The sequence below is a fragment of the Trichomonas vaginalis genome, chromosome III (assembly GCF_026262505.1).
Source record: "Trichomonas vaginalis G3 chromosome III, whole genome shotgun sequence".
Lineage (NCBI taxonomy): Eukaryota > Parabasalia > Trichomonadida > Trichomonadidae > Trichomonas > Trichomonas vaginalis.
Genome location: NC_067205.1, coordinates 9367317 through 9392887, shown reverse-complemented (window position 1 = coordinate 9392887; position 25571 = coordinate 9367317). Strand labels below are relative to the sequence as shown.

At 33.1% G+C, this 25571-nt stretch overlaps 20 protein-coding genes across 20 annotated transcripts, besides 4 other annotated features; 12 read left to right on the top strand and 8 right to left on the bottom strand.

Annotated features, from left to right (window-relative positions):
• Positions 1 to 1746: 1746 nt before the first annotated feature.
• On the top strand, positions 1747 to 2373 carry TVAGG3_0671230 (uncharacterized protein; the record flags this gene model as incomplete). The annotated part of the gene is made up of 1 exon (XM_001284027.1): positions 1747 to 2373. One exon carries the CDS (start codon positions 1747 to 1749, stop codon positions 2371 to 2373), a length of 627 nt encoding a protein of 208 aa, XP_001284028.1.
• Positions 2374 to 2618: 245 nt separating this feature from the next.
• Positions 2619 to 2736: a mobile genetic element.
• A 502-nt stretch (positions 2737 to 3238) lies between these two features.
• Positions 3239 to 3268: a mobile genetic element.
• A 764-nt stretch (positions 3269 to 4032) lies between these two features.
• Positions 4033 to 5145, bottom strand: TVAGG3_0671200 (uncharacterized protein; the record flags this gene model as incomplete). Its single annotated transcript, XM_001300677.1, has 1 exon — positions 4057 to 5145. One exon carries the CDS (start codon positions 5143 to 5145, stop codon positions 4057 to 4059), a length of 1089 nt encoding a protein of 362 aa, XP_001300678.1.
• A 324-nt stretch (positions 5146 to 5469) lies between these two features.
• TVAGG3_0671190 (DDE endonuclease family) lies at positions 5470 to 7029 on the bottom strand (the record flags this gene model as incomplete). The annotated part of the gene is made up of 1 exon (XM_001300678.2): positions 5470 to 7029. The coding sequence occupies one exon, from the start codon at positions 7027 to 7029 to the stop codon at positions 5470 to 5472; it is 1560 nt and encodes a 519-aa protein (XP_001300679.2).
• A 344-nt stretch (positions 7030 to 7373) lies between these two features.
• Positions 7374 to 7538: a mobile genetic element.
• Position 7539: 1 nt separating this feature from the next.
• Positions 7540 to 25571: part of a mobile genetic element that runs on past the window's edge.
• TVAGG3_0671170 (protein of unknown function, DUF4106 family) lies at positions 8859 to 10078 on the top strand (the record flags this gene model as incomplete). Its single annotated transcript, XM_051242424.1, has 1 exon — positions 8859 to 10078. A coding segment is annotated over one exon (1220 nt), but the record flags the coding sequence as incomplete, so codon positions are not given.
• On the top strand, positions 10096 to 10284 carry TVAGG3_0671160 (uncharacterized protein; the record flags this gene model as incomplete). The annotated part of the gene is made up of 1 exon (XM_051242423.1): positions 10096 to 10284. The coding sequence occupies one exon, from the start codon at positions 10096 to 10098 to the stop codon at positions 10282 to 10284; it is 189 nt and encodes a 62-aa protein (XP_051089010.1).
• TVAGG3_0671150 (protein of unknown function, DUF4106 family) lies at positions 11172 to 12036 on the top strand (the record flags this gene model as incomplete). The annotated part of the gene is made up of 1 exon (XM_051242422.1): positions 11172 to 12036. A coding segment is annotated over one exon (865 nt), but the record flags the coding sequence as incomplete, so codon positions are not given.
• Positions 12104 to 12599, top strand: TVAGG3_0671140 (uncharacterized protein; the record flags this gene model as incomplete). Its single annotated transcript, XM_051242421.1, has 1 exon — positions 12104 to 12599. A coding segment is annotated over one exon (496 nt), but the record flags the coding sequence as incomplete, so codon positions are not given.
• Positions 13160 to 13711, top strand: TVAGG3_0671130 (protein of unknown function, DUF4106 family; the record flags this gene model as incomplete). The annotated part of the gene is made up of 1 exon (XM_051242420.1): positions 13160 to 13711. One exon carries the CDS (start codon positions 13160 to 13162, stop codon positions 13709 to 13711), a length of 552 nt encoding a protein of 183 aa, XP_051089007.1.
• Positions 14087 to 14342, top strand: TVAGG3_0671120 (protein of unknown function, DUF4106 family; the record flags this gene model as incomplete). The annotated part of the gene is made up of 1 exon (XM_051242419.1): positions 14087 to 14342. A coding segment is annotated over one exon (256 nt), but the record flags the coding sequence as incomplete, so codon positions are not given.
• Positions 14628 to 15434, top strand: TVAGG3_0671110 (uncharacterized protein; the record flags this gene model as incomplete). Its single annotated transcript, XM_051242418.1, has 1 exon — positions 14628 to 15434. One exon carries the CDS (start codon positions 14628 to 14630, stop codon positions 15432 to 15434), a length of 807 nt encoding a protein of 268 aa, XP_051089005.1.
• On the top strand, positions 15463 to 16698 carry TVAGG3_0671100 (uncharacterized protein; the record flags this gene model as incomplete). The annotated part of the gene is made up of 1 exon (XM_051242417.1): positions 15463 to 16698. The coding sequence occupies one exon, from the start codon at positions 15463 to 15465 to the stop codon at positions 16696 to 16698; it is 1236 nt and encodes a 411-aa protein (XP_051089004.1).
• On the top strand, positions 16733 to 17317 carry TVAGG3_0671090 (His-Me finger endonucleases family; the record flags this gene model as incomplete). Its single annotated transcript, XM_051242416.1, has 1 exon — positions 16733 to 17317. One exon carries the CDS (start codon positions 16733 to 16735, stop codon positions 17315 to 17317), a length of 585 nt encoding a protein of 194 aa, XP_051089003.1.
• Positions 17362 to 17781, top strand: TVAGG3_0671080 (protein of unknown function, DUF4108 family; the record flags this gene model as incomplete). The annotated part of the gene is made up of 1 exon (XM_051242415.1): positions 17362 to 17781. The coding sequence occupies one exon, from the start codon at positions 17362 to 17364 to the stop codon at positions 17779 to 17781; it is 420 nt and encodes a 139-aa protein (XP_051089002.1).
• On the bottom strand, positions 17798 to 18250 carry TVAGG3_0671070 (uncharacterized protein; the record flags this gene model as incomplete). Its single annotated transcript, XM_051242414.1, has 1 exon — positions 17798 to 18250. The coding sequence occupies one exon, from the start codon at positions 18248 to 18250 to the stop codon at positions 17798 to 17800; it is 453 nt and encodes a 150-aa protein (XP_051089001.1).
• Positions 18287 to 18712, top strand: TVAGG3_0671060 (P-loop containing nucleoside triphosphate hydrolases family; the record flags this gene model as incomplete). Its single annotated transcript, XM_051242413.1, has 1 exon — positions 18287 to 18712. A coding segment is annotated over one exon (426 nt), but the record flags the coding sequence as incomplete, so codon positions are not given.
• TVAGG3_0671050 (KilA, N-terminal/APSES-type HTH, DNA-binding family) lies at positions 19808 to 20347 on the bottom strand (the record flags this gene model as incomplete). The annotated part of the gene is made up of 1 exon (XM_001300680.2): positions 19808 to 20347. One exon carries the CDS (start codon positions 20345 to 20347, stop codon positions 19808 to 19810), a length of 540 nt encoding a protein of 179 aa, XP_001300681.2.
• Positions 21444 to 22358, bottom strand: TVAGG3_0671040 (organellar and viral DNA polymerase type B; the record flags this gene model as incomplete). The annotated part of the gene is made up of 1 exon (XM_001300681.1): positions 21444 to 22358. One exon carries the CDS (start codon positions 22356 to 22358, stop codon positions 21444 to 21446), a length of 915 nt encoding a protein of 304 aa, XP_001300682.1.
• Positions 22717 to 23379, bottom strand: TVAGG3_0671030 (uncharacterized protein; the record flags this gene model as incomplete). Its single annotated transcript, XM_051242412.1, has 1 exon — positions 22717 to 23379. One exon carries the CDS (start codon positions 23377 to 23379, stop codon positions 22717 to 22719), a length of 663 nt encoding a protein of 220 aa, XP_051088999.1.
• Positions 23781 to 23972, bottom strand: TVAGG3_0671020 (uncharacterized protein; the record flags this gene model as incomplete). Its single annotated transcript, XM_001300682.1, has 1 exon — positions 23781 to 23972. One exon carries the CDS (start codon positions 23970 to 23972, stop codon positions 23781 to 23783), a length of 192 nt encoding a protein of 63 aa, XP_001300683.1.
• Positions 24684 to 25544, bottom strand: TVAGG3_0671010 (uncharacterized protein; the record flags this gene model as incomplete). Its single annotated transcript, XM_051242411.1, has 1 exon — positions 24684 to 25544. The coding sequence occupies one exon, from the start codon at positions 25542 to 25544 to the stop codon at positions 24684 to 24686; it is 861 nt and encodes a 286-aa protein (XP_051088998.1).

Sequence of the window (25571 nt, the reverse complement as noted above, 5' to 3'; positions counted from 1 at the left end):
TCAGTATCAAATGGAGAACAAAATGTTTCTTCATATGAAGGAAAAAATTTTCTTGAGAAGAAATAGAGTTTTTAAAATTTTATTGTATGTAATGAAATAAACAAATATTAAAATTATTTTTTGATAACAAGAAAATTCCCAACAGAAAATATTTGAGACAAAGAAAAAAAGAAAATTGAAAAATATTACTCTCCTTTACATTTCATGAGATTTTCAATTTATTTTCATAAAATTGACAATTTTATACGTTTAGATGAAAATAAGTGATTTTGCTTGAAATAAAAATTATTGTTTGTTTAGCTATCAAATAGATTTTTGCTATTTTGATTAAAATTTGTTAATCAAATTAATAATTTTTTTTCTAAATATCTTAAATATCTGGATCACTCACTGATACGATGAATTAAACGATAAAAATAATACAAACTCAACTAAGTTTCCTGTCTTTCAACCAAAAAATATTATGCAATTTAAATTAAATTGTTTATTCAAAGATAAAACAAAGATAAAGTAATTATAATTATCATATACTTTATGAATAACTCTCTAATTGGATAAGATTTTCGTACAAATATTTTTATTAATATCGATAAGAATATGTTTACCTACTATCACCATATGTCGATAAACGAGAGTAGAGTGATTTTTATCATCGAAACTTTTTAAAAGCTGTAAGCAGGAAGTAATAATCTTGTTTTTTCTGAGTTAGTTGTAGAACTATTGATGCCCGAGTTATCATTGTGATGCAGAAGGATATCAATGTACTGACTGAAGGATATGAATTGAATTGAATTTTAGAATTTCAATTTGATCAAAATTTGTTGAAATGATATGAATGTGTCAACTTCTGTATCATTCTCCTTCACTCCTTCCTTATTCTTTCGAGAACGAAGCTAGCTCAGCTTTCGCTGAGCGAATTGACACTTTTCATGCCCTAAACGTGCATACTCTCAAATTTATCGAAAAAATTAATACCACCTAAACTAGTATATTCTTATTTTAAATATGATATTATCCTTATATTCCACACTAAAATTCATTTAAATCAACTTTTAAAAAAGTTCGAATCCTGCGCGTCTCACTTTTTAAATTTTCCAAATGGAAAATTATATTCTCCTAAAGTGAAAACAATTTTCCAAATTGACTTCCTTACTGAACTGCATTATTATTATGATTTATAGTAAATGGAGTATTATTATTCCATTTTCCATTTTTTAATATCGTTAATATGATGCAAATTTTCGTCATACTTAGTGATGTGATCCAATTATTTCTTCTCAAAGTGAACCTGTAATGCTTCAATACTTAATTTTCTATAATGTGCTTGAAGATGATGATATTAAAGTTCCAAAAATCGCATGTTCCTCACAAAGTAATGGAAATTTAGGAGTTTTAAACTATTATGATCATGATGATCACTATGTTGGTAAAGTAACATCATACTATCGAAAAAGTAGTTCAAACAGTCATCATTGGCATTGGATTGCCGGCTCATTTTGCCCCAAAGTATCTGGATATTATGAAATTAAATCCAAAGCATGGCCCGCTATCTATACCAAGTTTGTCAATCAACACCAGAAAGATAGAGGTGATGAATGTACTGGTTGGAAAGAAAAATCGTTTAATCAATATCTTTATGCAAATAGATGTTATCCATATACAATTGCTGATGAAAATAACTGTGTGACTGATCGTATAGAAGGTTATCTTAATGGAACATTAATTGATAGTACATCTACTACGATTATGGACTGCTATACAGAAGATTGCTTGCCAGGATATTACACAGATACATGTAGTCAATATAATGATGCATACTGTAACGAACATGGCTCTCTTGAATACGGCAGAGAATCAGATGGCCTCGGATGCACTTGTAATAGTTTCTCTGATAATATCTTCTGTGAAGATACATCCCAATATGTATTTCCAGAAGGAAAGAGAGGTGTTGTTTATACATCTTATTATAATGATTCGACAACAGATTCTTATCAAGTTTATGAAGATTTCTCGATGAAAGAATTCTCAGAATCCTATTCAACAATAGAACTAAATTCAATTCTCTATGTTCCTCAAAATACAGATCTACAATTCCAGCTCAAATCTATTCCAAAAGCAGAACTATATATCGATGGTAATCTTGTTGTTGGATCACTTGATGACAGATTTGATTGCGAAGAAAAAGGTGAATCAGTTGTGACAACACCTAGGCAGTATTTCACAAGAGGAAATCACTATATTAAAATTAAATTACTTCCTGGATGCGCTATGTATAATCAATGTATTAGCTTGAAATGGAAATTCTATAGATGGTATAGAAATAATCCTTCAGATTTTGAAGATATACCGGCTAGATATCTAGGATTTAACTAAGAATCTATTTTCTGTTTAAAAATTGTTTTAATACTTTCAATATGTTACTTTTTATCCGAGTTCGAAGTTTTGGATTTATAAGAAATGTTGGTTAATCAATTCCATATTCATTTTTAGGATTTTATTCCCCTGATTTTATGCTAAATTTTAAGTTACTTCCTATACCAACAAGACCGTCTATTAATGTGGATAATAAGTTTATCATGAAAAGTGGCAACATATATTCCATTTTAGAATCTTCTCAAGGCTGCCCTTGTGCACATTTGACTTCAATTCAAATTTTTGACAACTAGCATGAAATGTCATTAAAAATTAACCTGAAACATCTGAATTGAAGGCCATGTCATTGGGGAATGATTGCACGCTCAAAAAAAATATCTCCCGAAATTAAGGTTTAATAATAAATAACATTTTATTGTATAAATTCATCTTCGCTTATGGATTTTAGAAAAAAATTTATGAAATTCATCTCTTGAATCTGTAGATAATGGATATTCTATGAATTTATGCCCTGGACATAAGGAGAGAGGGTCAAAGTTGCTATTTGTCACTTTTCCACAAGAATATAATGGGGAAAAAGTTATCATATAGTTGATCTCATTCACTGAGGTGAGAGATGCATGTAGTGTAATATGTAATGGGATAAACAGTGGGATTGCTGCTCTAAGTCCTAGGTTCGAGACACATTGGCTTCATTTTTCTCTTTTTTATTGACGTAAACTATTCAATTTTTGTGTTCTCCATTCAAATTTCAGAATTTTTTTTGCAGATTTCACGCTACATTCGAAGTTACCTTTTGTAACAACCACCACTGCCTACGAAAGACGAAAGTGTGTCACGATTTCACCCGGAAATCCGACGGTTGTTTAAGAGTATGCACTTTTGTCACCTACTCCTGGACATAAGTCAGTTGAGTAGAAACTAATAATGATTTTTGTTGATTGTGGATTAATGTAGCTGAAAGTGCCATTTCCAGAATGAATTTGAATTGTATTACCAATAATCATGCAGTTTATTAAAGTTATGGTATCCGTATTATATACTGTTCCAAATAAAAAACCATTTTCTACAAAATTATCCACAAAATAGCAATAATTAAAACAAGTATTTGCATTATTAGATCTAATAAGCCCTAAAATTCCTGCCTCACTTTCTGTTGCACTGTTTGAGTAATTTTGATAGTACATCAATATAAATCATGATTTTAATTTTCATTGATTATTTGTAAAACTTTCAAAAAATTGTTACATTCCTGTGATTATTTATGCTTATTCTAAATTCCTTTATTATTCATATCAATACAGTAGGTCCACACCTTACATTATCATTAACCAAAAAGCAAATATTATTAAGATTAATTCCAAATTACAAATTGAAAATTAAATATCATCAAATGCAATAAAATGTACATTAATCATGTTACATACCGAACTAGATTCATTCAATAACACAAATAATATGTATTTGAGTGAAATTTTTTAATCACAGTTATTCCATAGTCATTCTTATTCGACTAATGATCTCATATGGAGAAAAATCTTCTCCAACTTTAATATATTTTTGGAATTTGGAGATCCCAGCTGTTTTTTCTCCAAACGAGATCCTTAATTCGACTTACGTATATGTGGTATTAAAGAAATTATTCAATATTTTAAAATTTTTTATTCTCTAACAAATATTTTTTTATATGGATTTTGAGGCAGAATTAACATGTCTATATTCTTCATCAAGGAATTCTATTACATCCATAAGGTATTCTGTTGTTATTATATCAGAAAATTCAGATAATGCTTCTAAAGCATATTTTCTGAAATAAGCAACACCAACATAATAAGTAGTAGATATTTCCTTTTTATCATTAGTAAGAGCTTTCTTAGCTTTTGTAAAATAGTCGAAAATTGTTTTGTATCCACCGTCATTGTGCAAATAATAGAATATTATTTGTCCTTTTAACTCTTTTGAGCCTTCGAATATTTTTATTATCCAATTGTCGTTGAACATTAGTAAGCTAAAGTGGAAATTACTGAGATGTGTCTTAAATCCAATAAAATCAAACCATTTATCAAAAAAATTAGGATGCAATGCGAATGCGTTGATTATTTGTATATATGCCGATTCGTAGTTGCTCGCTTTTGAAAGGAGTGGCTGTAAATGCGTTTTATCTATGATAGAAGACTGTGTAGGATTAGATGCGATTCCGTATGCTTCCATAAGACTAGCAAGATACGTATTTTGATTGTTATAGATGTTGAATTCTTTTGGTTCTGGATTGATTAGAATTTTTTTTTCTAATAATGATGATAGAAGTGGTGACTTTTCTGGGCAATTCAAAATATACTGAGCTGGTATAGCTGTTAAATTTGAAATTCGATTTTGAATAAATTTAAAGAATTTATCAGAATAATTTGCGTATTTGATAAGATTATTAACTATTGCTTCATAATTAGGAATATCGGTCTTTACACCAATGTCTGCGAATTCTAAATTCGTTTGTTGGTAATTTGTTTGATAATTTACTAACTTTTGTAATTCTTTTTCATTATTACTTACTAAATTGATAATGAAAGGACCGTATGGGATTAACCTTTCAAGTTTTCCCATAAAATCAGATCTATTCCTAAATTCTTCGTGTTTTCCGTAAAGTTGAATAATATATTTTTCAGATTCTTCAATATAATCTAGTGCAGATGGTTTAGATATCATCGCAAATAAAGCTGTAGGCGGTTGTTTGTCACTAGAACTTGTTCTAGTAAATTTATAGTATTTAGACATTTATATATAAAATTAAATGGATTACGATTATTCAATTCAAAAAAATTCCAATAGATTGGAAAGTAATCAAAATATATTTGATAACAGTTTTTCTTCAATTTTTACTATACGCGCCCGTAACAGGTCTTTGAAAATTTGAATGTAGAAATTTTCCAACTTTTTTATTATTTATCGAAAAAATAGTAAAGTCTTTTCAGGGGGGTTATACCGTGATATTAGCCTTGTACCGAAAAAAAGTGACGGGCAATGCCGTAAAATAATATTTTATTAAAAATTTTTTGGTGGAGAATTGGAAAATTTTTGTTGGAAAATTGGAAAATTTTCCTAATCATTTGGACTATAACCTGGCATATTAGGGAGTTTTGTCAACAACTCAGTGCTGGGATCAAGATAGTTTGTAATCCAAAAGTAGAAACGTTCCTTGGTGTCTTGTTCTGGCTTCCTGCAAAATCTGTGATTTGCAGGATTCTTCTTAATATTGTCAGAAATTGCGCAAATCATGTCCATCATCGTCAATTCTTCACCATTGATGTTAATACGATTTCGATTACGGTAATTTCTTTTCTCTTGCAATTCTTTTTCTGCAGGAGTCAATTCACGAACATACTTATTATGTTTGAGAGCTTCTACAGAACAAGGGCAAAGACCGCAGGCGGCAACAGCATTTTGAACCGTTCTTAATGATACTGATTCTTGCCATGCGCTAATAAATGAGTAGATAATGGCGTAGCGCATCATTGCAGCATTGCTGTTGAACTCTTGCTTCGGTGCCTTAATGTAATCTCTCAGATAATCCGTGAATTTGGACTTTAATCTTTTGGCAATGCCAACATCAAATACTTGTAAAATGTGTGTTGTATGTGCGGGAAGAACAATTAATTTGATGTTGGCACTTGCCAAAAGGAACAATGCCAGAGGATTCTCGCGGCTGGAGTGTCCATCACACACAATGAGAGCAGGCTTGTCACGTATATATTCTGGCATTCTCTGGCGTTCAAAGTTAAGCCACTCGATGAAGAAAATGCAATACAATAAGAATACACTTCTGTTCACCCAGCCTTTTGGCGTAGAAGTAAACCAACAATGTTTTTCGCGCTGGAATACTTTCAGTTCTCTAGGTAGTTCTGCAATACATGGGAGAACAAAGAGAGGTGGGACAGATTTGCCTGTCATTGAGCATCCGCATAAAGCTGTAATGTGCGGAAAGTTTGGAATTCCTTTGGCGATCATATGCTCTATCTCCTCAGGTAATGCAACTTTCTTCTTCTTAAATTTGTTTATGAATGTTTCATCGATACTAAAAATCAACTCCTCTGGAGTACTTTCGATTGTTTCACGATGTTTATCGTAGAATTCTTCGATAATTCTTGGTTCACACGCCATGTATCTTGATTCTTCAATCTCTTGGCATGCCTTAAGCTTGCAATGCAATTGCTGTAAAATATGGTTAACATAAGGTCTCGATACATCATCACCACCAAGAGTATTGATAACTTCTTCTGCAAGAGTAGGACAATTAATCTCAAGAAGGAATCTGTAACCATAATCTCTTCTGAGCTCTTTCAACTTGAACGCCTCGTCAATAATGTCAGCTGCTTCTAGAGCTTCACCTTTGTAAGCAGAATCTTCGATAATTTCTTTTAAAGTGAGCTGATCACGCTCGCATAGGTATGGATCTGCACCGCCATGATTCCCTTTTTCCCAGTATAGACCTAATGCAGCTCTTTTAAGTGCAGTAGCAATGAGATTGGATGTAAAAGTTCCGAGATCTGGGTATTCTTCCTCCCATGCAAGCTTAGTTTGACTATATGTCATACCTTCGGCGCGACAATTGATGATAAACTTTTGTTGTCTACCAAGAAATTCGACTGTGAGAAATTCCATTTTTAATTTTAAACGAGCACTTGAGCCACGTTTTATCTGACTTCACCAGCCAAAAAGCCCCTGTACTAAGTGTCATGTTTTTGTTTATTTTAAAGTTTCTGCCATGTAATGGTTTACATTGCAAATTTTTTGAATACTTTACGTCACCATAAAATGGCAGTACAAGGCTAGTTTATCGGTACAAGGCTCTTGAAATGACTTTACGGCATTGCCCATCACTTTTTTTCGGTACAAGGCTAATATCACGGTATAACCCCCCTGAAAAGACTTTAAAAATTTTTAAGTTTTGACAATGAAAATAAGCTCTGTGACCATGTAAATATATATCTATGCAAAACGAGAGGTTAATTTATTTTATTTCAAAATTTAAAATTTTAATATTTAATTATATAAATTAAAATAAACATTTTAACAAATTTTTATAAAAAAATATGTGACATATCGTTTTACCACAATTCAAAATAATTAATGTTGATAAATGTATTTAATATGTAATATTAAACATATTTAAAAAAAAAAAAAAAAAAAAAAAAAAAAAAAGGTAGTGGGGCTTCCAGGCACTTCGTGCCTTCTAGCCCTGAGGATGATTGGTATAATGAAGTTCTTATATATACGGGTCTTCCAGGAGCTTTTCACAAATTATATATGTTTTCATGTTTTGTCAAGACTTCATCGTAAATGTTTTGTCAAGACTTCTTCATCGTAAATGTTTTGTCAAGACTTCTTCGTAAATGTTTTGTCAAGACTTCTTCGTAAAATCAGACAAAAATAATGTTTATGTTAGAATGTTAGATCTAACACGTTTTCTAACATGTTTTCTAACATCGTAGAAAACTCATGATTTCATCGTAAAATCAGACAAAAATAATGTTTATGTTAGAATGTTAGATCTAACACGTTTTCTAACATGTTTTCTAACATCGTAGAAAACTCATGATTTCTTCGTAAAATCAGACAAAAATAATGTTTATGTTAGAATGTTAGATCTAACACGTTTTCTAACACGTTTTCTAACATGTTTTCTAACCTCATGAATTTTCATGAACTTTCTTTACAAAGTCTTTACGATGAAGAACTTTACAAAGTCTCAACAAAACATTGACAAGAAAGTTCATGAGAAAGACTTTACAAAGTCTTTACGATGAAGAACTTTACGAAGAAATCTCAACAAAGTCTTTACGAAGAAGTCTTGACAAAACATTTACGATGAAATCATGAAAATTCAAGAGGGTAGAAAACATGTTAGAAAACATGTTAGATCTAACATTCTAACATAAACATTATTTTTGCTGAATTCCGTATGAAATTTCATGAGTTTTGTATGTTTTAGACCATGTTAGAAAACATGTTAGAAAACATGTTAGATCTAACATTCTAACATAAACATTATTTTTATTGAATTCCGTATGAAATTTCATGAGTTTTGTATGTTTTAGACCATGTTAGAAAACATGTTAGAAAACATGTTAGATCTAACATTCTAACATAAACATTATTTTTATTGAATTCCGTATGAAATTTCATGAATTTTGTATGTTTTAGACCATGTTAGAAAACGTGTTAGAAAACGTGTTAGATCTAACATGCTAACATAAACATTATTTTTGGGTCATTTACACTCATTTACGAAGAAATCTCAACAAAGTCTTTACGAAGAAGTCACAATAAAGTCTTTACGAAGAAGTCTCAACAAAGTCTTTACGAAGAAGTCACAATAAAGTCTTTACGAAGAAGTCTCAACAAAGTCTTTACGAAGAAGTCTCAACAAAGTCTTTACTGAAAAAAGTATGTGTTCCATCTGTCAAAAGCCGCTTTTTACTTCACTTAAAATGCCACGTAAGCTACGTAAGAATATACGTAAGAGGAAGAGAGCATTGAAACATCCAATAGTAAAACTGACACCACAACAACAGTTGCAACAACAAATGATGAATGACCCCACTATGTTGCAACAAATGTCAAGCAACCCTATGCTTTTAAACCGAGTTATTGGTGCACAGAGTGGAGGTTTAAGAGCGGCACTTTTAGCGAAAATGGCAGGCTATGGTGGAGCTGCAGACGGAACAGCTTATAACCCTCAAAGTCAAATGAATTTGAGTTCACTCAAAAATCAAATAACAGATGTCAAAAAGTCAAACATAGACATACAGAAGCAAATAAGTGAAAACGAAAAGAAACTAGAATATGACAGACACACAAAGAAACTAAATGAGTTAAACGTAGAGAAAAAGAAGAAAGAAGAACAACTGAAAGAACTAAGTACAGAGGAATATGCAAAAAAAGTGTCAGAAAAAGCAGCAGAAGTAGCAAAAATGGAACAAGATGTTATAAATTTGAAAAACCATACTACTCAATATAAAATACTGAAAGATGAAGAGATAAAACAAAAAGCCCTGAAGACATATATGGATAGCGATGAGTATAAAAAAGAAGTTGAAGCAAATGTAAAGGCAGAAAAACTTTTACAGTTGCAAAACCAAACCGTACAGTATGAAAACTTAGCACAAGAAAGTAAAAATAACGACGCAGCCATGCAAAAGGCAATGAAAAGCGCAGAATATATAAAAGCTAACAATGACTGGTTAGATGCCCAAGCCAACGCTAAAGCAGCCCAACTCATAGGGTCAATAAGGACAAAAATACAAGCGGATGAAGACAGTTCAAATGAAACTTTAACAAATGCTGACTTTAAGAACGCTTTCGAAGCTCTTCATAGTAAGGTGAAACAAGTGAACGACTTCTCATCTGGAAAGAAACTGAAGTCTGAAGGTTTCGACAAAGAGTTAAAAGAAGTAGCACAAAATATGACGAAAATAACAGATGCAGCAACGAGACAGGCAGTTCAAAGTGCCTATGACGCCGTTAGAGCAACTGTTGTGAAAAGTCAAGAAAAAGAGTTACAACAGACCAAAACAGACCTAGTAAATGCTTTCTTAAGAACGAAAAGTCAGGTAGGACATTATGCTGCAGATGGAACATATGTGCCAGCTGGTGGAACTTATATACCACCAAACCCTCCAAGAGAAGCACCTGCACCAGGACTACCTAAAACATTTACATCGTCACATGGACACAGACACAGGCATGCACCAAAACCAACACAACAACCACCTCCACAACCAGCACAACAACCACCTACACAACCAGCACAGCAACCACCTCCACAACCAACAGTTCAAAACCCTGCACAACAACAACCACAAACAGAACAAGGACATAAAAGAAGTAGAGAACAAGGAAACCAAGAATTCTTAAAAATGCTTAAAGAAGAGTGTGGTTTCCCAGATACTGTTGACTTTAGTGACAGATATAAAGAAGCTATTGGAAAGTTCAAGGATGGAAATACTGACCCGAACCTATTTAGCTTTATGGCTCAGCACCAAAACGGATATAATCTCAAACCTGGAAAATACAAGCTCGCTAAGGGATATGATTTAATAGCATATCATCCAAATGACATGGATGAATTTACTCCGAGATATTTGATGTCAGAGCTAAATGACAATTCAACTTTCGTCATGAAACGCGTAAAAAATAGAGACGGAACGAAAGAACAAAAGCTTATGAATGCGGATGACGTAGATAGGGAAATTGTTGAAAACGGTCTCGGAATATATGAAATGCCAGCAGATGAGGTACAAGAAACTCCACAGGAAGAAGTTCAGATACAACCAGACATGGAAGAAATAGTTCAGCAACAACAGCTAGAAGAGCCTGAAGGAAACGAACAAGTCACTCCTTTGGAAACTAACTTCACAGAACTAGATGAAGATTTGGAACAGCCGAAAAATCTTGACCCTCAACAAGAGTATGCGGAGAATATGGAATATTTCCAAGAGTCTAAAAAAAATTCGGCTGACATAGTAGAAGAATATCGAAAAATGTTTGCCGACATACAAAAGACTCCAACACCAGATGAAAATATTCAGCATAGAATGGAAGTACTGAAAGAAAATGTACACAAATACAACAACCCTTTTTACTTACGAGCATTTAACGTTCAATCTTCGGATGAACTCGGTGAAAATAAAAGGTTAAATTTCAAGAAAACATATAGAAATGAAACATTGTTTAAAGTTCATTCAGAACCTAACCAAGATGGAAACAAACCTACTTTTGTTTCTGCAGACGATGGAACTACAATGAGATGGGGTCATAAAGCTAATCCAGATAGGTGGTTCATAAACTTACAACCACAATTCCAAGAAGTTGTAGACGCAATGGAAGTCAATGGTGAACGAGATATAGCTGGTATTTTAAGCGCGGCTTTAATGCCATTGAAAGATATGAAAGATGCAGATATTTTGAACCAGTATGAAATGAACATGGCTGATGGAAATATAACACCTGACGTTCTAGAACATTTATCTCAAAGAACTACACAGAACCATAAAGATGGTATATTTGGTGAAGAGTTTAGAAAGAAAGTTAGGGATAGAGAAGGAAGAGAACCTATTGTACATGACCTTGCAAACGAAAGTTTACAAAATGTCATAAAAACTTACTTTGCAGACAATGAACCGAGAAGGGATGAATATTTAAGAAAACTCAAATGGACAGTACCAAATGAAATGTTAGTATTGAAAAACATGTTCCTTGACAAAATAAAACCAACTACAGAAATAAACGACGCAAGACTGAAAGATTGGGTAAAAGCTTTCCCATTCACAAAAGATATAGTTGGTAACATGGAAAGAAAACCAGAATGGCTACAAAAACATATATTTGGAAACGAGCATATTCCATATGGACAGGCACTGTTTGAAGAGCTTGAACCGGAAACTCAGGAAAGAGTCATGCAAACAATACGCGAAGACTCAAATACAGACTATGACAAACTCTTTCTAGGATATAGGTTACCTGAGATGGGCGACCAGAGCCAAAAGGCAAAAAGGACATGGGAAATTTGCAACATACTAGATGAACATAATGCAAAGATGCAACAACTTCAAGCAGAGGGCAATGAAGGAAAAAGAAGAGTTAAAAACTCAGTCAGGAAGAAAGTAAAGCTTGGTCGGAGTGGGTTCTATTATGACATATAAACCCAACTATTCTATATTTTTACCCATATGAAATGTACGCCGCTCAGAATATAACGCCAACAGTTTTGGATGCTATGAATGGAAATGTTTCCGAATGGTATAACGAATGCGACAATGCCATTAGAAGGTCAGAAATAGTTCCTGGAACTTACGAATATACAACTGCTGTTTCTTATGGAAACGTAGGTGAGTTTGGAGAAGGTTCTTCAACAACAGTAGATATTGCTTGCGACAGGTTTCATATAATTTCTATTGACAACTCTTTCTTATACGTGGAACAAGACATTGAAATAAAACCTTCTGCCAAGTTGTCTGACAAGAAAGGTTGCAATGGAATTTTCTATGTCGGATACCAATATGCTCCAGAAGTTTTCATGGGATATAAGATATATTCTAACTCTGACTTAGTTCAAACAGTAACATGGGCAAACTATGAATGGTTCGCTTTGAGAAACTCAGTACAACCACAAGCTAGAGAACAAACAGACCAGTATGCAACTATTGAGAAAATAAGAAGACTTGACCCTAACGTTCCAGGAGTTTATGTTGACCTTTCTGGACAAAATGCAGCAGCAGTAACCAAAGTAAAATTGAAACTTAGAGTTCCTTTGTCATCTTTCCTCATCTTCAGGTTTTTAAGATACTTGCCAAACTGGGCAGGAAAAATTTCTATCGAACTTACTCCAAGCAAAAATAACTTAGTCATTGCACCAACACAAGACCCATTCACTCTTACAGAAGTAGTGGGAACAAATAAAATGTCATTCGCCGACTTTTGCAAAAACAAAGTTGACTTAGACTTTGGTTTCTCAAACCTCAACACTGAAGTAAACTATTATTTCAATGCTGCTGGAGATGCTTGGGACCCAGTTAAGTTCACATGCGAAAAATTTGAATGCAAGAGAATAGAAAGCAGACTTGCAGTCTATATGTTGGACCCAGATATTTCAAATGCTTTAGCTGCCAAATATATTGCAGTTCCACTTATGTTCCCTATACACCAAATATCTGTCAAAGACTTTGCAGGTGAAGTTGGAAACCAAAGTGCTGACCCAGGTGCAAGAACAGATATTGCTTTAACAACTGCAATGAAACATGCAGATACTATGTTTGTACTGTTCAGACGAACTATAAATGACTATTCTTGCTTCTACAACCCTGGTATTAAATACCATATAAACATAGATGGCAAATACTATCCAAGAGAAGAATATTCTACAGTTGAGGATATGAGGTCATACAACTTGACATTAGATGCTATGAACTTTAACAACAACTTCACAACAACCATAAACCCTGAAATGCAAAGTTCTATTATGCCATATGTGAAAGTATGGACTCATACAGGAGGTCAAAAAACTCAATATACAAATGGAGACCGTTCAAACTTTTGGCTTGGCATTCCATTTGCTGACTCAGAAGACTTTATGGGTGGTATTTCAACTGTTGGTACAGTTCAAATACAATATACTGGTGACAGAGACGGTCCAGATGAACTGAGAGCAAAGAAGTTTACAAAACCAATAGCACTTTTCACAGAAGATGCTCTTTTGAAGATTCGTTCGATGAAACCTGCTGGGGCTCCTCAGATTGGCATAACGACAGCTTCCATCGAGCAGATTTTGGCAGCAGGTCAGTAAGTTGTTCTTGAACTGACTTCTCTCCGTCAAATATTGACAGTACGCCAGTTTTGATATAATATTGTATTATAAACTTACCTTTAGAAATATCTGTAAGTTTTGTTGTTATATTTTTGTCTGCTTCAAGAACTTTCACCATTCAGTTATACCAACTTTCTTTGCTTTATGAAAATATTTTGGTTCAGCAAAGACTGCTATTCTATAACATTTTCCATTGTTTGTATAAAGAACTATTCTGTCAATGTATTTGTATTGTTTGTGTGTGTAAACTTTGTTCTGCTTCAATTCGAAGAGATACTCGAATACGTCCATCTTTTTATTCTAAGTAAAATGTCATTTCCGAAAAATAGAAGCGTAAGTGTTTCAAAAGGTTTAATGGCGGTGGCAGATGTGAAGTTAAATTCACCAACTCAAACAAACAGTCAAAGTGTTGTTGTCAATGTCAAAGACAGAGATGTTGAAGTGGGGAAACCATACGAAGACGAAGATGGTATAACAATAGTTCCTGTAAAAGAACAACCAACATATCCTGAAGTTAGCAGAGACTTAAGTTCTGTTGCAGATATTCGAAATGACTACCAACAACTGAAAGACAAACTTAAAACTCAGGAGAAGATTTGTCAAGCTTTAGGTCTAATGTTAAACTTGGTCGAACACAACCCTGTAAAAGTGAACTCATATGTCATCGCACCTCATGAAATTTTGAAAGAACTATTGAAACTTTTGACAGAGGCAGACGATATAAACATCAAAGAAATAGAACCCGACATTGCTTGCTGTGGTGTTTCATATAATGTCATTGACAAGATATACGTTATGAAAGGAGGTGAAACCTTGAACTTAAAATATAGTTTCCCAGACGTCATAAAAATATTTGACGACCACAACATTTCATTAAAATTTAGTTGCTAAGTAAATGGCAGAAGACATAGTGGTTTATACTATTACGACTAAAAACCCCGAGTCATATAATTCTATAACAACAAACTTACAAAGTCCTCAAGGACGATATTGTAAACTGACCTTAAACACGATGACGACTAAAGCCTGTTTTGCTCTTTTGACACCAGAAGACTTTGTTGTTGTGAATGGTAAAAAATACTCCTTTGAAGATACTTACTCAGATATACCACCAACAGGTTTTGTTGACTTATTTAATACTTTAAGGACGGATGTAACATGTGCTGCAACTAGAGCAGGTTTCATTATGTTTGGATGTCCGACTGAGTTTACTATAAACGATATGAGCTATAATACAAAACTTATATCTGGTTTTTACTACCAACAGTTTCCTATAAGAGGAAAAGGTGTCATACAAGGTTTGTCTGTTCCATTGACTTTAAGTACACCTATTTTATATATTGTTTCAAACTTAGGTTCAAAGTGCTATTCGAATGTCGACAGAAACTACTATGACCAAAAGATACTCATGCGTATAAACAACACTTTCTCTGCTGGTTTGCCTATTGTTCATTCGAATGCAGAGTTTTCAGCTTTAGTAAACTCAAACACTTTAGCAAACATAAACTTAACCTTAGTTGACGCAAACTTTGTTCCTGTAAAACTTTTATGTCCTATGTATTTGTCAATGACGGCAGAAAGTTTCGAATTGGAAGATGCAACTGGTGAAAGTATTGTACTACAAGAACAACTTCAACAACAAATAGCTCAAGAACAACAAATAGCTCAAGAACAACAAATGCAACAAATAGCTCAAGAATAAAAATAATATTTTTTTTATTTTTATAAAAATGTACAGAATAGATGTTTCAGATTTTTATGACTTCCAAGCATTCAGAAATATGTGTCCATTTAGAGACTATAACAAAGCAGTCGAGAATTTGAAACGTTTAGTCATTTATGTCGACTCTGCCCCAGAATGTTATGTCATGAAAGAATGGGATGTTGTCTTTAACAAACCAAGAGCAACAATAGTGTCTGAACAAGAATGTAGACAGAAACTTAAGAAAATAAAAGTCGTACAAGTTGGTATGAAGATGTTAGATGCTTGGGATATCTTATTGTCAAAGTTAGAAGATTTTTCAGTTCGAGGTATAAAGTTCTATACACCTTCTCCAAACTTCTATTCTATCTTCACTGGATATAAATATGAACAAGTAGAATGGAAACACAGTATTATAGAAGCTTGGTTAGACCATGTCAAAGAAATTATATGCAATGGAAACGAAAAGGTTTATGAGTATATCTTATGTTGGTTTGCAAATATCTTACAACATCCAAGTGCTAAAAATGAAACTGCTCTCATTATAATTGGAAAACAAGGAACTGGTAAGAATACTTTCTTTACAGATATCTTATGCAAACTGTTAGAGGGCTATTCGAACCCGAATATGACAAACTTAGAAAACATATGTGGCAAGTTTAACTCTTCAATAGAGAATATGAAACTTATAGTTTGCAATGAACTTCAAAGTATAGATACAACAAAAGTTTTGAACTCAGATGCTTTGAAGAGTCTTATAACAGACAAAGTTGGAGTTGTTGAAAGAAAGTATAAAGACCAAAGAGTTTGTGAAAATGTTGCAAACTTCATTATGGTTTCAAACAATACTGTTCCGATGAAGTTAGAAAGTTCTGACAGAAGATATGTAGTTGTCAGAACGTCAGATTCTCATATGCAAGATACAGAATATTTTGACGACTTAGCAGAAACTTTGACATCTGACTTTTACAACCACTTGTTCTCATACTTTATGACATTAGATATTTCAAAGTTCAATCCAAGACAAATTCCACATACCGAAGAAAGACAAACATTGTTAGAAGCAAACAAGAGTGTATATGAACTGTTTATAGATGAGACTAACTTTGAGTGTTTAGATGAAAGGTCGTTGTACGATTCGTATAAACAATATTGTCAAGAATATGGTTATATGGCAGCTTCTAAACGTACATTCTTGGCAAATGTCAAAAGTCTTTTAGATGTTCAGAACGGCGTATATACAAAGAAAAATTTTTCTGAGTAAATTTAAAAAAAATATTTTTTTTATTTTATTTGAAATGTACGCTGAGTTTGTTGGAGAAGACCGTTGGGAAACTTGTTTGTTAGATGAGAAATATGAAATTCACTGTTGTGAGTCATTTGAAGTCAGAAACAAAAAGACAAAAAGAGTTTTAAGCGGATGGGAGCAAAATAACGGATATGCTAGGATGAATCTGGGTGGAAAATGCTATTTAAAACATGTTGTCATTGCAACTCATTTTATACCGAACCCTAACAATTTACCTTTTGTAGACCATATAAACCATATAAGAAACGACAATAGACTTGAAAACTTGCGTTGGGTCACTCGTTCTGAAAACAATAAGAACAAAAGCAAATTTCGAGATATTGTATTCGAATTTGTCGACGAACTAGAAGATGAAGCAATTGAAATTACAGACTATGGTAAGCATACGTTTGAGTTTTACTACTATAGCGAAGAACAAGACTCTTTCTACCTTTATACCGGCGTAAACTATAGAAAATTACAAGTATATTTTACTAAGGATGGCTGTGCTCATGTAAACGCTAGAGATACAGATGGAAAATGCGTTAGACTATTTCTTAACAAATTCAAGAAGCTATATGGCATACCATTTTAAAACGTTTTTTTTTTAAAAAAATATTTTTTTATCCGATAGAAAAGATGGCAAAATTCATCTCAGTAAATAAGTACATGACAGAAGTCAAAGATAAGTTAGCTCCATTCGCTTATTTGAATGTTTACTTCTACAATTTTGAAAAGTCTACATTTGACAAAATTTGGAACATTGCACCAGTTAAGTTTGCTGTTGTTAGAAAAAGTGGTGCAACTTTTGAAGACTTATACATTGACGGTATGTTGACAGTCAAAGAAAATTTTGACAGAAAGTTCTCAAAACTCGAAGAAGGTAAAGCATACAAACTTGTTATACCTTATGAACCAAAGAAAGCAGACGACTATGAATATTATGAGTCTAAGATAGTTGAAGTTCAAGGTAAATTGGGTAAAAAGATTTTAGAGTCTAAGCCAGTGTTTACTCCTAAAGAGGAAGAGAACATTGACATTGACCCAGAAATGTTCTAAAAATAAAATTTTATTTTTACATGTCATATCTCCCCTTCTCTGGAACTGGTTCAGGTTCTTTCTTCTCTTCTACTTTTTTCTCTTTCTTTTCTTTCTTCTTCTTCTTCTCTGGTGGAGTTATGTCAAATTTCTCCGAACCATATTTTTGTAAAAGTTCTTTGTCCTTTACTAGCTCTTCTATTCTGTTTTCTATTTCATCTTCAAGAACAGCGCATGTGTCTTCTTTGCATTCTAAGAACTTTTGTTGGACTTCATCTTTCCAAGAGGCGTCATCTCTGTCAACAAGTCTGTCATTGACAAATTTTAAGACTGCTCTGCTTAATGTTTTATGGTTCTTGTCATATTCCCAGAAACAGAACTTTAGAACAAATTCACCTTTCTTGTTTACACTATGTAAGATTTTATGGTCGACAGATGTTTTGCTGTCGAAAAGTTTGTCTCGAATATAGATAGCGAAATCGCTAGACATTTTCAAAAAGATAAAAATTTTAATTTTTCTAAAAATATGTTAGAAAAAAAGTTTGCTGACATTGACAAGAAATTTGAGAATGTTTTGAAGAAGAACAAGAGGAAGTTAGAAAATGCTCAGATAAAGCCTATACATGAAAAGTTCTTATTTGCTCAGAATGGTATAACAGGTCTAATCGCACCACCTGGGTCGGGTAAGACTTTCACTTATCTTAAAATGGCTGCACAACAACAAGAACTAGATGAGAAGAACCCATTCTATGAGTTAGTTGTTATTTGTTCGACTTCTGGTCAATTTGACCAAACCGTCAATTCGTTCAAAGATATTATAAAAAAGTCTAAGTTAGTATGTATAAAAGATACTGAGTTGTTAGATTGGATAAAGAAGTACCAAAGAAGAGTTTTGAAGTACAATGCTATAAATGAGTATATAAATTCGAAGTTTAAAGACCCAAATGAGGAAATGCAGAGAATATTAGAGAAGAAACACTTCAGAAACAAACAGAAAGAGATAGAATACATTTCGAAGAAATTGCAATCTTACGATTGGAAGACATACCCTCATAGGTGTCTTCTTATCTTAGATGACTTTGCTTCTCATCCTTTGTTAAAGAATAGAGAACAAGACATGTGTCGAATTCTTAAGAAGCTCAGACACTTTAACATCTCAGTTGTCATTTGTGTACAGACAGCAAAGAGTTTAAGTAAGGATGTAAAGAGAATACTTACTGACATTATACTTTTCCCTGGATTGTCCGAAGACGATTTCATGGAACTTATGAAAGAGTCCATGGCAGGTAAGTTTGACAGACATGAACTATGGGAGAAGTACAAAGTCATACAAGACCCTCATACTTCTTTCAGAATTCATATCTACGCAAACAAAGTTCAAATTGTAAAAAGTCAAGCTTGAAAATGTAAGTGTTTGAGTCTTAGTCTGTTGTGGTGCTGGGGCTGTCGGTTCTTCTGGCTTTGGAATGGACTCGGTTGGTGGTACGTCGGACATTGTCTTGAAACAATAAAAGACTTGTCTTGAAAAAGTAAAAGACTTGTCTTGAAAAAGTAAAAGACTTGTCTTGAAAAAGTAAAAGACTTGTCTTGAAACAATAAAAGACTTGTCTTGAAAAAGTAAAAGACTTGTCTTGAAAAAGTAAAAGACTTGTCTTGAAAAAGTAAAAGACTTGTCTTGAAAAAGTAAAAGACTTGTCTTGAAAAAGTACGGGTATCGTCTGAAATCAAGACCACTGTTCTCAAATTTGAGAACTTTACACCAAAAAATTTCTTGAAAAAGTAAAAGACTTGTCTTGAAAAAGTAAAAGACTTGTCTTGAAAAAGTAAAAGACTTGTCTTGAAAAAGTAAAAGACTTGTCTTGAAAAAGTAAAAGACTTGTCTTGAAAAAGTAAAAGACTTGTCTTGAAAAAGTAAAAGACTTGTCTTGAAAAAGTAAAAGACTTGTCTTGAAACAATGACCGACATAGACCCAACAGATGAGGCAATCTACCTTATAGAGCTACCTGAGCCATCTTTGGTGTCAAGCTTGAAAAATAAATGGCTCATCTACCCTACTTGTTTGAAGTTGTCAAAATACTCTGTTATTTTTTCCTTTAACAATGGCAAATCTTCTTTGAAGGTAAGTATTGTACAACCTTTCATATCATAGTGTGTTTGAGGTAACGTATCTTGAACTATCTGTTTAACATCTTCATTTGGGGTCATTGAAATCGGTAAGTTTTCGCGATAGAACCAATTTCTGTCAGATTTGTAAATCTTAGCAAGGTCGTAAAAGCTTTTGTTGTTTCTTCTGACTAAATGCAACATAACCATATCTCTGTCTTCTTCATTTTCCATCTCTTCAGTATAAATCATATACTTATAGTTCTTTTCCTTTCCTTTTGGTACCGAACGTGGTATTCTTTTCTGAATGCTTTTGTCTTCTTTCATCATATCTTCTCTCTGCTTTGTACAAAGTTCGTCAAGTAGCATAAGTATGTAGATTGCATAACGAGGTGAAGCCCACATTGCTATTGAACTAACTAGGAACTTATGAACATATATACCTTTTAGATGTGATGGTAAGTTTTGTCTGTCTTGGTACATCTTTTTAAGTTCTTCATGTTCAAACTCACTGAGGAGTTCATGAGTGCTATTTAATTCAAACCAGTCTTGTGGTTTCTTAGTATCTGGTGCAAAACATGCTGTCAAAATACTTTGCATTTGGTACATATCGTCTTTGACTGAACGAATGAGACGGAGTTGTTTGTTAAACTGTATGTACTCATATTCTTCATTTATAGCTTCATGGACTATAACTGTTGTTGTGTTCTCGGTTGTTGACATATCTGTCTTTACATACAAAATAAAAAAAATATTTTATAAAAAACTAACTTTATTTTTTCTATCTTAAGGAAATTCATGAATTTCATCGTAAATGTTTTGTCAAGACTTCTTCGTAAATGTTTTGTCACCTCTTGAATTTTCATGATTTCATCGTATATGTTTTGTCAAGACTTCTTCGTAAATGTTTTGTCACCTCTTGAATTTTCATGATTTCATCGTATATGTTTTGTCAAGACTTCTTCTTCGTAATGAGCGTAAATGACCAAAAAATAATGTTTAGGGTAGAAGGTTAGATATACCCTCTTTTCTACCCTCTTTTCTACCCTCATGAATTTTCATGATTTCATCGTAAATGTTTTGTCATGATTTCATCGTAAATGTTTTGTCATGATTTCATCGTAAATGTTTTGTCATGATTTCATCGTATATGTTTTGTCAAGACTTCTTCTTCGTAATGAGCGTAAATGACCCAAAAATAATGTTTATGTTAGAATGTTAGATCTAACATGTTTTCTAACATGTTTTCTAACATGGTCTAAAACATACAAAACTCATGAAATTTCATACGGAATTCAGCAAAAATAATGTTTATGTTAGAATGTTAGATCTAACATGTTTTCTAACATGTTTTCTAACATGGTCTAAAACATACAAAACTCATGAAATTTCATACGGAATTCAATAAAAATAATGTTTATGTTAGAATGTTAGATCTAACATGTTTTCTAACATGTTTTCTAACATGGTCTAAAACATACAAAATTCATGAAATTTCATACGGAATTCAATAAAAATAATGTTTATGTTAGAATGTTAGATCTAACATGTTTTCTAACATGTTTTCTAACATAACTATTTACAAGCGTTTTACATGGTATATGTTGCGATGGTTCATGACTCTAAACAATTTCGTAGCTTCTATTTCTTCTGTCAGTATGTCAAAAGTTTTAACGATACCGAAAGTTTCTTTATACTTCTTCTTGACGTCAGATAGAAGGAAATCGTCAGCAGTTGGATAGTTTTTGTTCAGAAATGCTAACATGTTCATTTTATCTTCTGCTGGTTTCTCTACTTCTTTCTTTAAATCTGCATAGTCGTTTCGCATACGTTCTATCTCTTTGACGGAGTAGTTATATTTCCTCATTGCTGCTTTACATTTTGAACATTGCGGGTTCATTTTTGCGTTATATTCTGAAACCTTACCTGCAAGTATGACCAAGGCGTCAATTGCTCTCTTTAACTCAAAAGTTGCGGGTTTTATCTGTTCGTTCCATACCTTACCCCTACTATCTTTATCTCTTATTTCCCAAACACATTTTGCAACTAATGAAACAAAGTTGTCGTAGGTCTTAAATTCTTCGGATTTGTAAAGGTCAGAGATGTTCTTATATACCATGTCGCAATCTTTGTCCATAACCTTATGGTTGCAATGAAAACCAAGGAATTCATAATTTACCTTTCGTATGAACTTCTTTATTTCTACTGAGTCAGTTGCTTTGACTTCAATTTCGTCAAATTCGGGAATAGTGAGTTTTTGCTGCTGAATTTCAGGTAGTTTAGGTAAATGGTCAATAATGTCCTGCATTTCATAAAGATACTGTTCATTTGTTTCATCTTTCGCACTACAGTCTAAATTACTTGTTAAAAGTTCTTGCTTTATCTTCTGGATTTTTGTTTCGAAAGTATATGAAGAAGGAATGAAGCTTTTCATCTCTACTAACATTGAAGTTGGGTTCATAACTAACGAGTTTGGTGCTGTTGTTGCTAACATGTTCTTACAATAAAAATAAAAAATATTTTTTTAAAAAAACTAACTTTATTTCATCTGTCTTAAGGAAATGACCAAATTTCATGAAAATTCAAGAGTTTTAGACCATGTTAGAAAACGTGTTAGAAAACATGTTAGATCTAACATTCTAACATAAACATTATTTTTGGGTCCTTTACGCTCATTACGATGAAGTTTCGACAAAACATTTACGAAGAAGTCTTGACAAAACATTTACGAAGAAGTCATGAAAATTCAAGAGTTTTAGACCATGTTAGAAAACGTGTTAGAAAACATGTTAGATCTAACATTCTAACATAAACATTATTTTTTTTGAATTCAATAAAAATAAATGGTTCATTTACTCACAATATTTTTGTACAAAACGACCCCAAACTTTTAACTTCTTTTCTGCAGCTTCTAATGAAACTTTAGCGAGTTCATATTCTCTAAATTCTCTCTTTAAATCTTCTTGTTCCCATTGGTCTAGTTCGTATGGAGAGTCTCTATAACCAGAACATATCTCACGTTCATGTTCTATTTGTTTTTCATGCATTTTTCTAACTTCTTCTTCGAACAAAGGTTTAGCATTCTCTACTGTATCTTCAAGTTCTTCTTCATCTAATTTCTCATGAACTTTCTTGTCTATGGAGTCCAGAATTTTTCCAACTGCTATGCAATATTTTGGAGAAGCCCACATTGCTATATAGTTTACGAGTCTTGGGTCTACATACATTCCTCTAACCTGTTTGATTTCATCCGGAATTCCTGCATGAATTTTGTATAAAAAGCAACCCGCTGTTTTCCGCGGGTTGGTATATTCTTCACAAAATGCCGTATAATACTCTTCCCAGGACTTATTTTCCAACAACCTTCTAAAGTCTTTCCCAAACTGCTGACATATCTTTGTTGCATTTATATAACCATCCTTGTCTCTACATAAGACTTCAATACCATTATAAGTGCCTTTTGTGAATGTTTCGCCATTAGATTTGTTCGTGAACGTTTTTGCTTCGACTGACATATCTGTTCTTACATACAAAATAAAAAAAATAAATAAAATAAAACTAACTTTATTTTTTTATTTCGGAAAATTCATGAAAATTCAAGAGTTTTAGACCATGTTAGAAAACGTGTTAGAAAAGGTGTTAGATCTAACATTCTAACATAAACATTATTTTTGGTGTAAATTTCATGATTTTCGAGAGTTTTAGACCATGTTAGAAAACGTGTTAGAAAAGGTGTTAGATCTAACATTCTAACATAAACATTATTTTTACTGAATTTAGCAACAACTTTCTCTCAATTGGAGCTGTGGCATACTCTTTGCGTAAGCGGTTCAGACCTTCTTCGAAGTCTTGGTCTCTCTTCGATTTGGATTGAGATTGGAATTGCTGGAATTGGAATTGCTGGAACAACTTTCTCTCAATTGGAGCTGTAGCATACTCTTTGCGTAAGCGGTTCAGACCTTCTTCGAACTCTTGGTCTCTCTTCGATTTGTATTGGAATTGGTAGTAATTTGGATTGAGATTGGACTTGCTGGAACTGAGGTGCAGGGGCTGGTGCTTTAGGTTCCTCTGGTTTGGGAATGGACTCGGTTGGTGGGACGTCGGACATTCGTCTGTGGCTTAACCGTCGGACCACAACGATAAAAATCTCTGCTACTAGAAGTACTTCTACTGACAGTAGAAGTACTTTTACTGACAGTAGAAGTACTTTTTCTGACAGTAGCAGTACTTTTACTGACAGTAGAAGTACTTTTACTGACAGTAGCAGTACTTTTACTGACAGTAGCAGTACTTTTTCTGACAGTAGCAGTACTTTTACTGACAGTAGCAGTACTTTATCGTCGAAAACCCTCTCAAATTTTCCTTTTTACTGCAAGTAGCAGTACTTCTACTGACAGTAGCAGTACTTTTACTGACAGTAGCAGTACTTTTACTGACAGTAGCAGTACTTTTACTGACAGTAGCAGTACTTTTACTGACAGTAGCAGAGATTTTTATCGTCCAACTTTACAAATGTAAACTCCTATCGTTCTATTTTCTTCACTAGGGTCTAACACCAAAGTAACCTTACAAATGTAAACTTATATCGTTCTATTTTCTTCACTAGGGTCTAACACCAAAGTAACCTATGTACATGAAATTTCACTGCATAAAAGGAAAAAACCTGCGCGAATCGGGATTTGAACCGAGGTCTTCGACGCCTTTAACGAGGTAGCCCATACCACTGAGCTATGAGCCGCTTACATATTCACAAAAATAAATTGTTTTCATGAGTTTTCTACGATGTTAGAAAAAATGTTATTTTCTAATATCTTCACATTCAGTACTTTTTCAGCACTTTTCCGTAGTTGTATATGAAAGACAATTCGAGATAAAAGTCATAGTATAATGGAATAATATGCTGCACACCATTTGTTGTGAACCAAACTTGAAAGTCAGAGAAACTGTTACTAGGTGGTTCGTAGAATTTAGAAGCAAAGTCATAAAAGTCCTTACCGATACATAGAAAACTGTTGTTGCTTGAACTGAAACTTGCATGACACATAACATTTTGAGGGTCAAACACATTTCTATAAACTGTCAAATCTGTTGGTGGGCGTATAAATTTAAACGGACCGTCAGGTGGTAATGGTTCGTTCTGGTTTAGTAACCGAAGAAATTGTGCCCAAGAACGTTTGTCTACTTCCCAAAATAAAAACTGTGTATCTCTTGGAGGGTTATTTTCAATCCTTTGAAATGAAACTGTGGAGTTCATCTTGTCATATTCTAGTTTCAGATAGTATGTTCCATTTAGTAAAGAGTCGTATTTTTCTTGAAATTCCCAATAATATTTGTTCATTTGAGTTTGAAAGTCATTTAGAGTCTTCTCAAGGTTTTCGTCTGAACGAATTGTAAAGATTCTCATTTCATCAAATTTGTCTATTAGACCATCAGAACCTTTATACTGCCCATGAAAATATACTGCGAACATAAAGGCGTTAGTTCTTTTTGAAAACAAAACTCTTCTAAATCCTATTGCCTTTGCATCTGAAGGACTTTGAAGCCAACGAATTGGAAAGTCAAACCTGTAAGTACGGGATGAAATTTCTTCATCTGATATAGTCCTACCGGCGTTTGTAAAGATATAGTCTAACGGTTTTGTATCTGCTACTTTTGTTCTTTGTTTTTCAACCTGAAACATTTAATATATGTAAAAATATACTGTTTT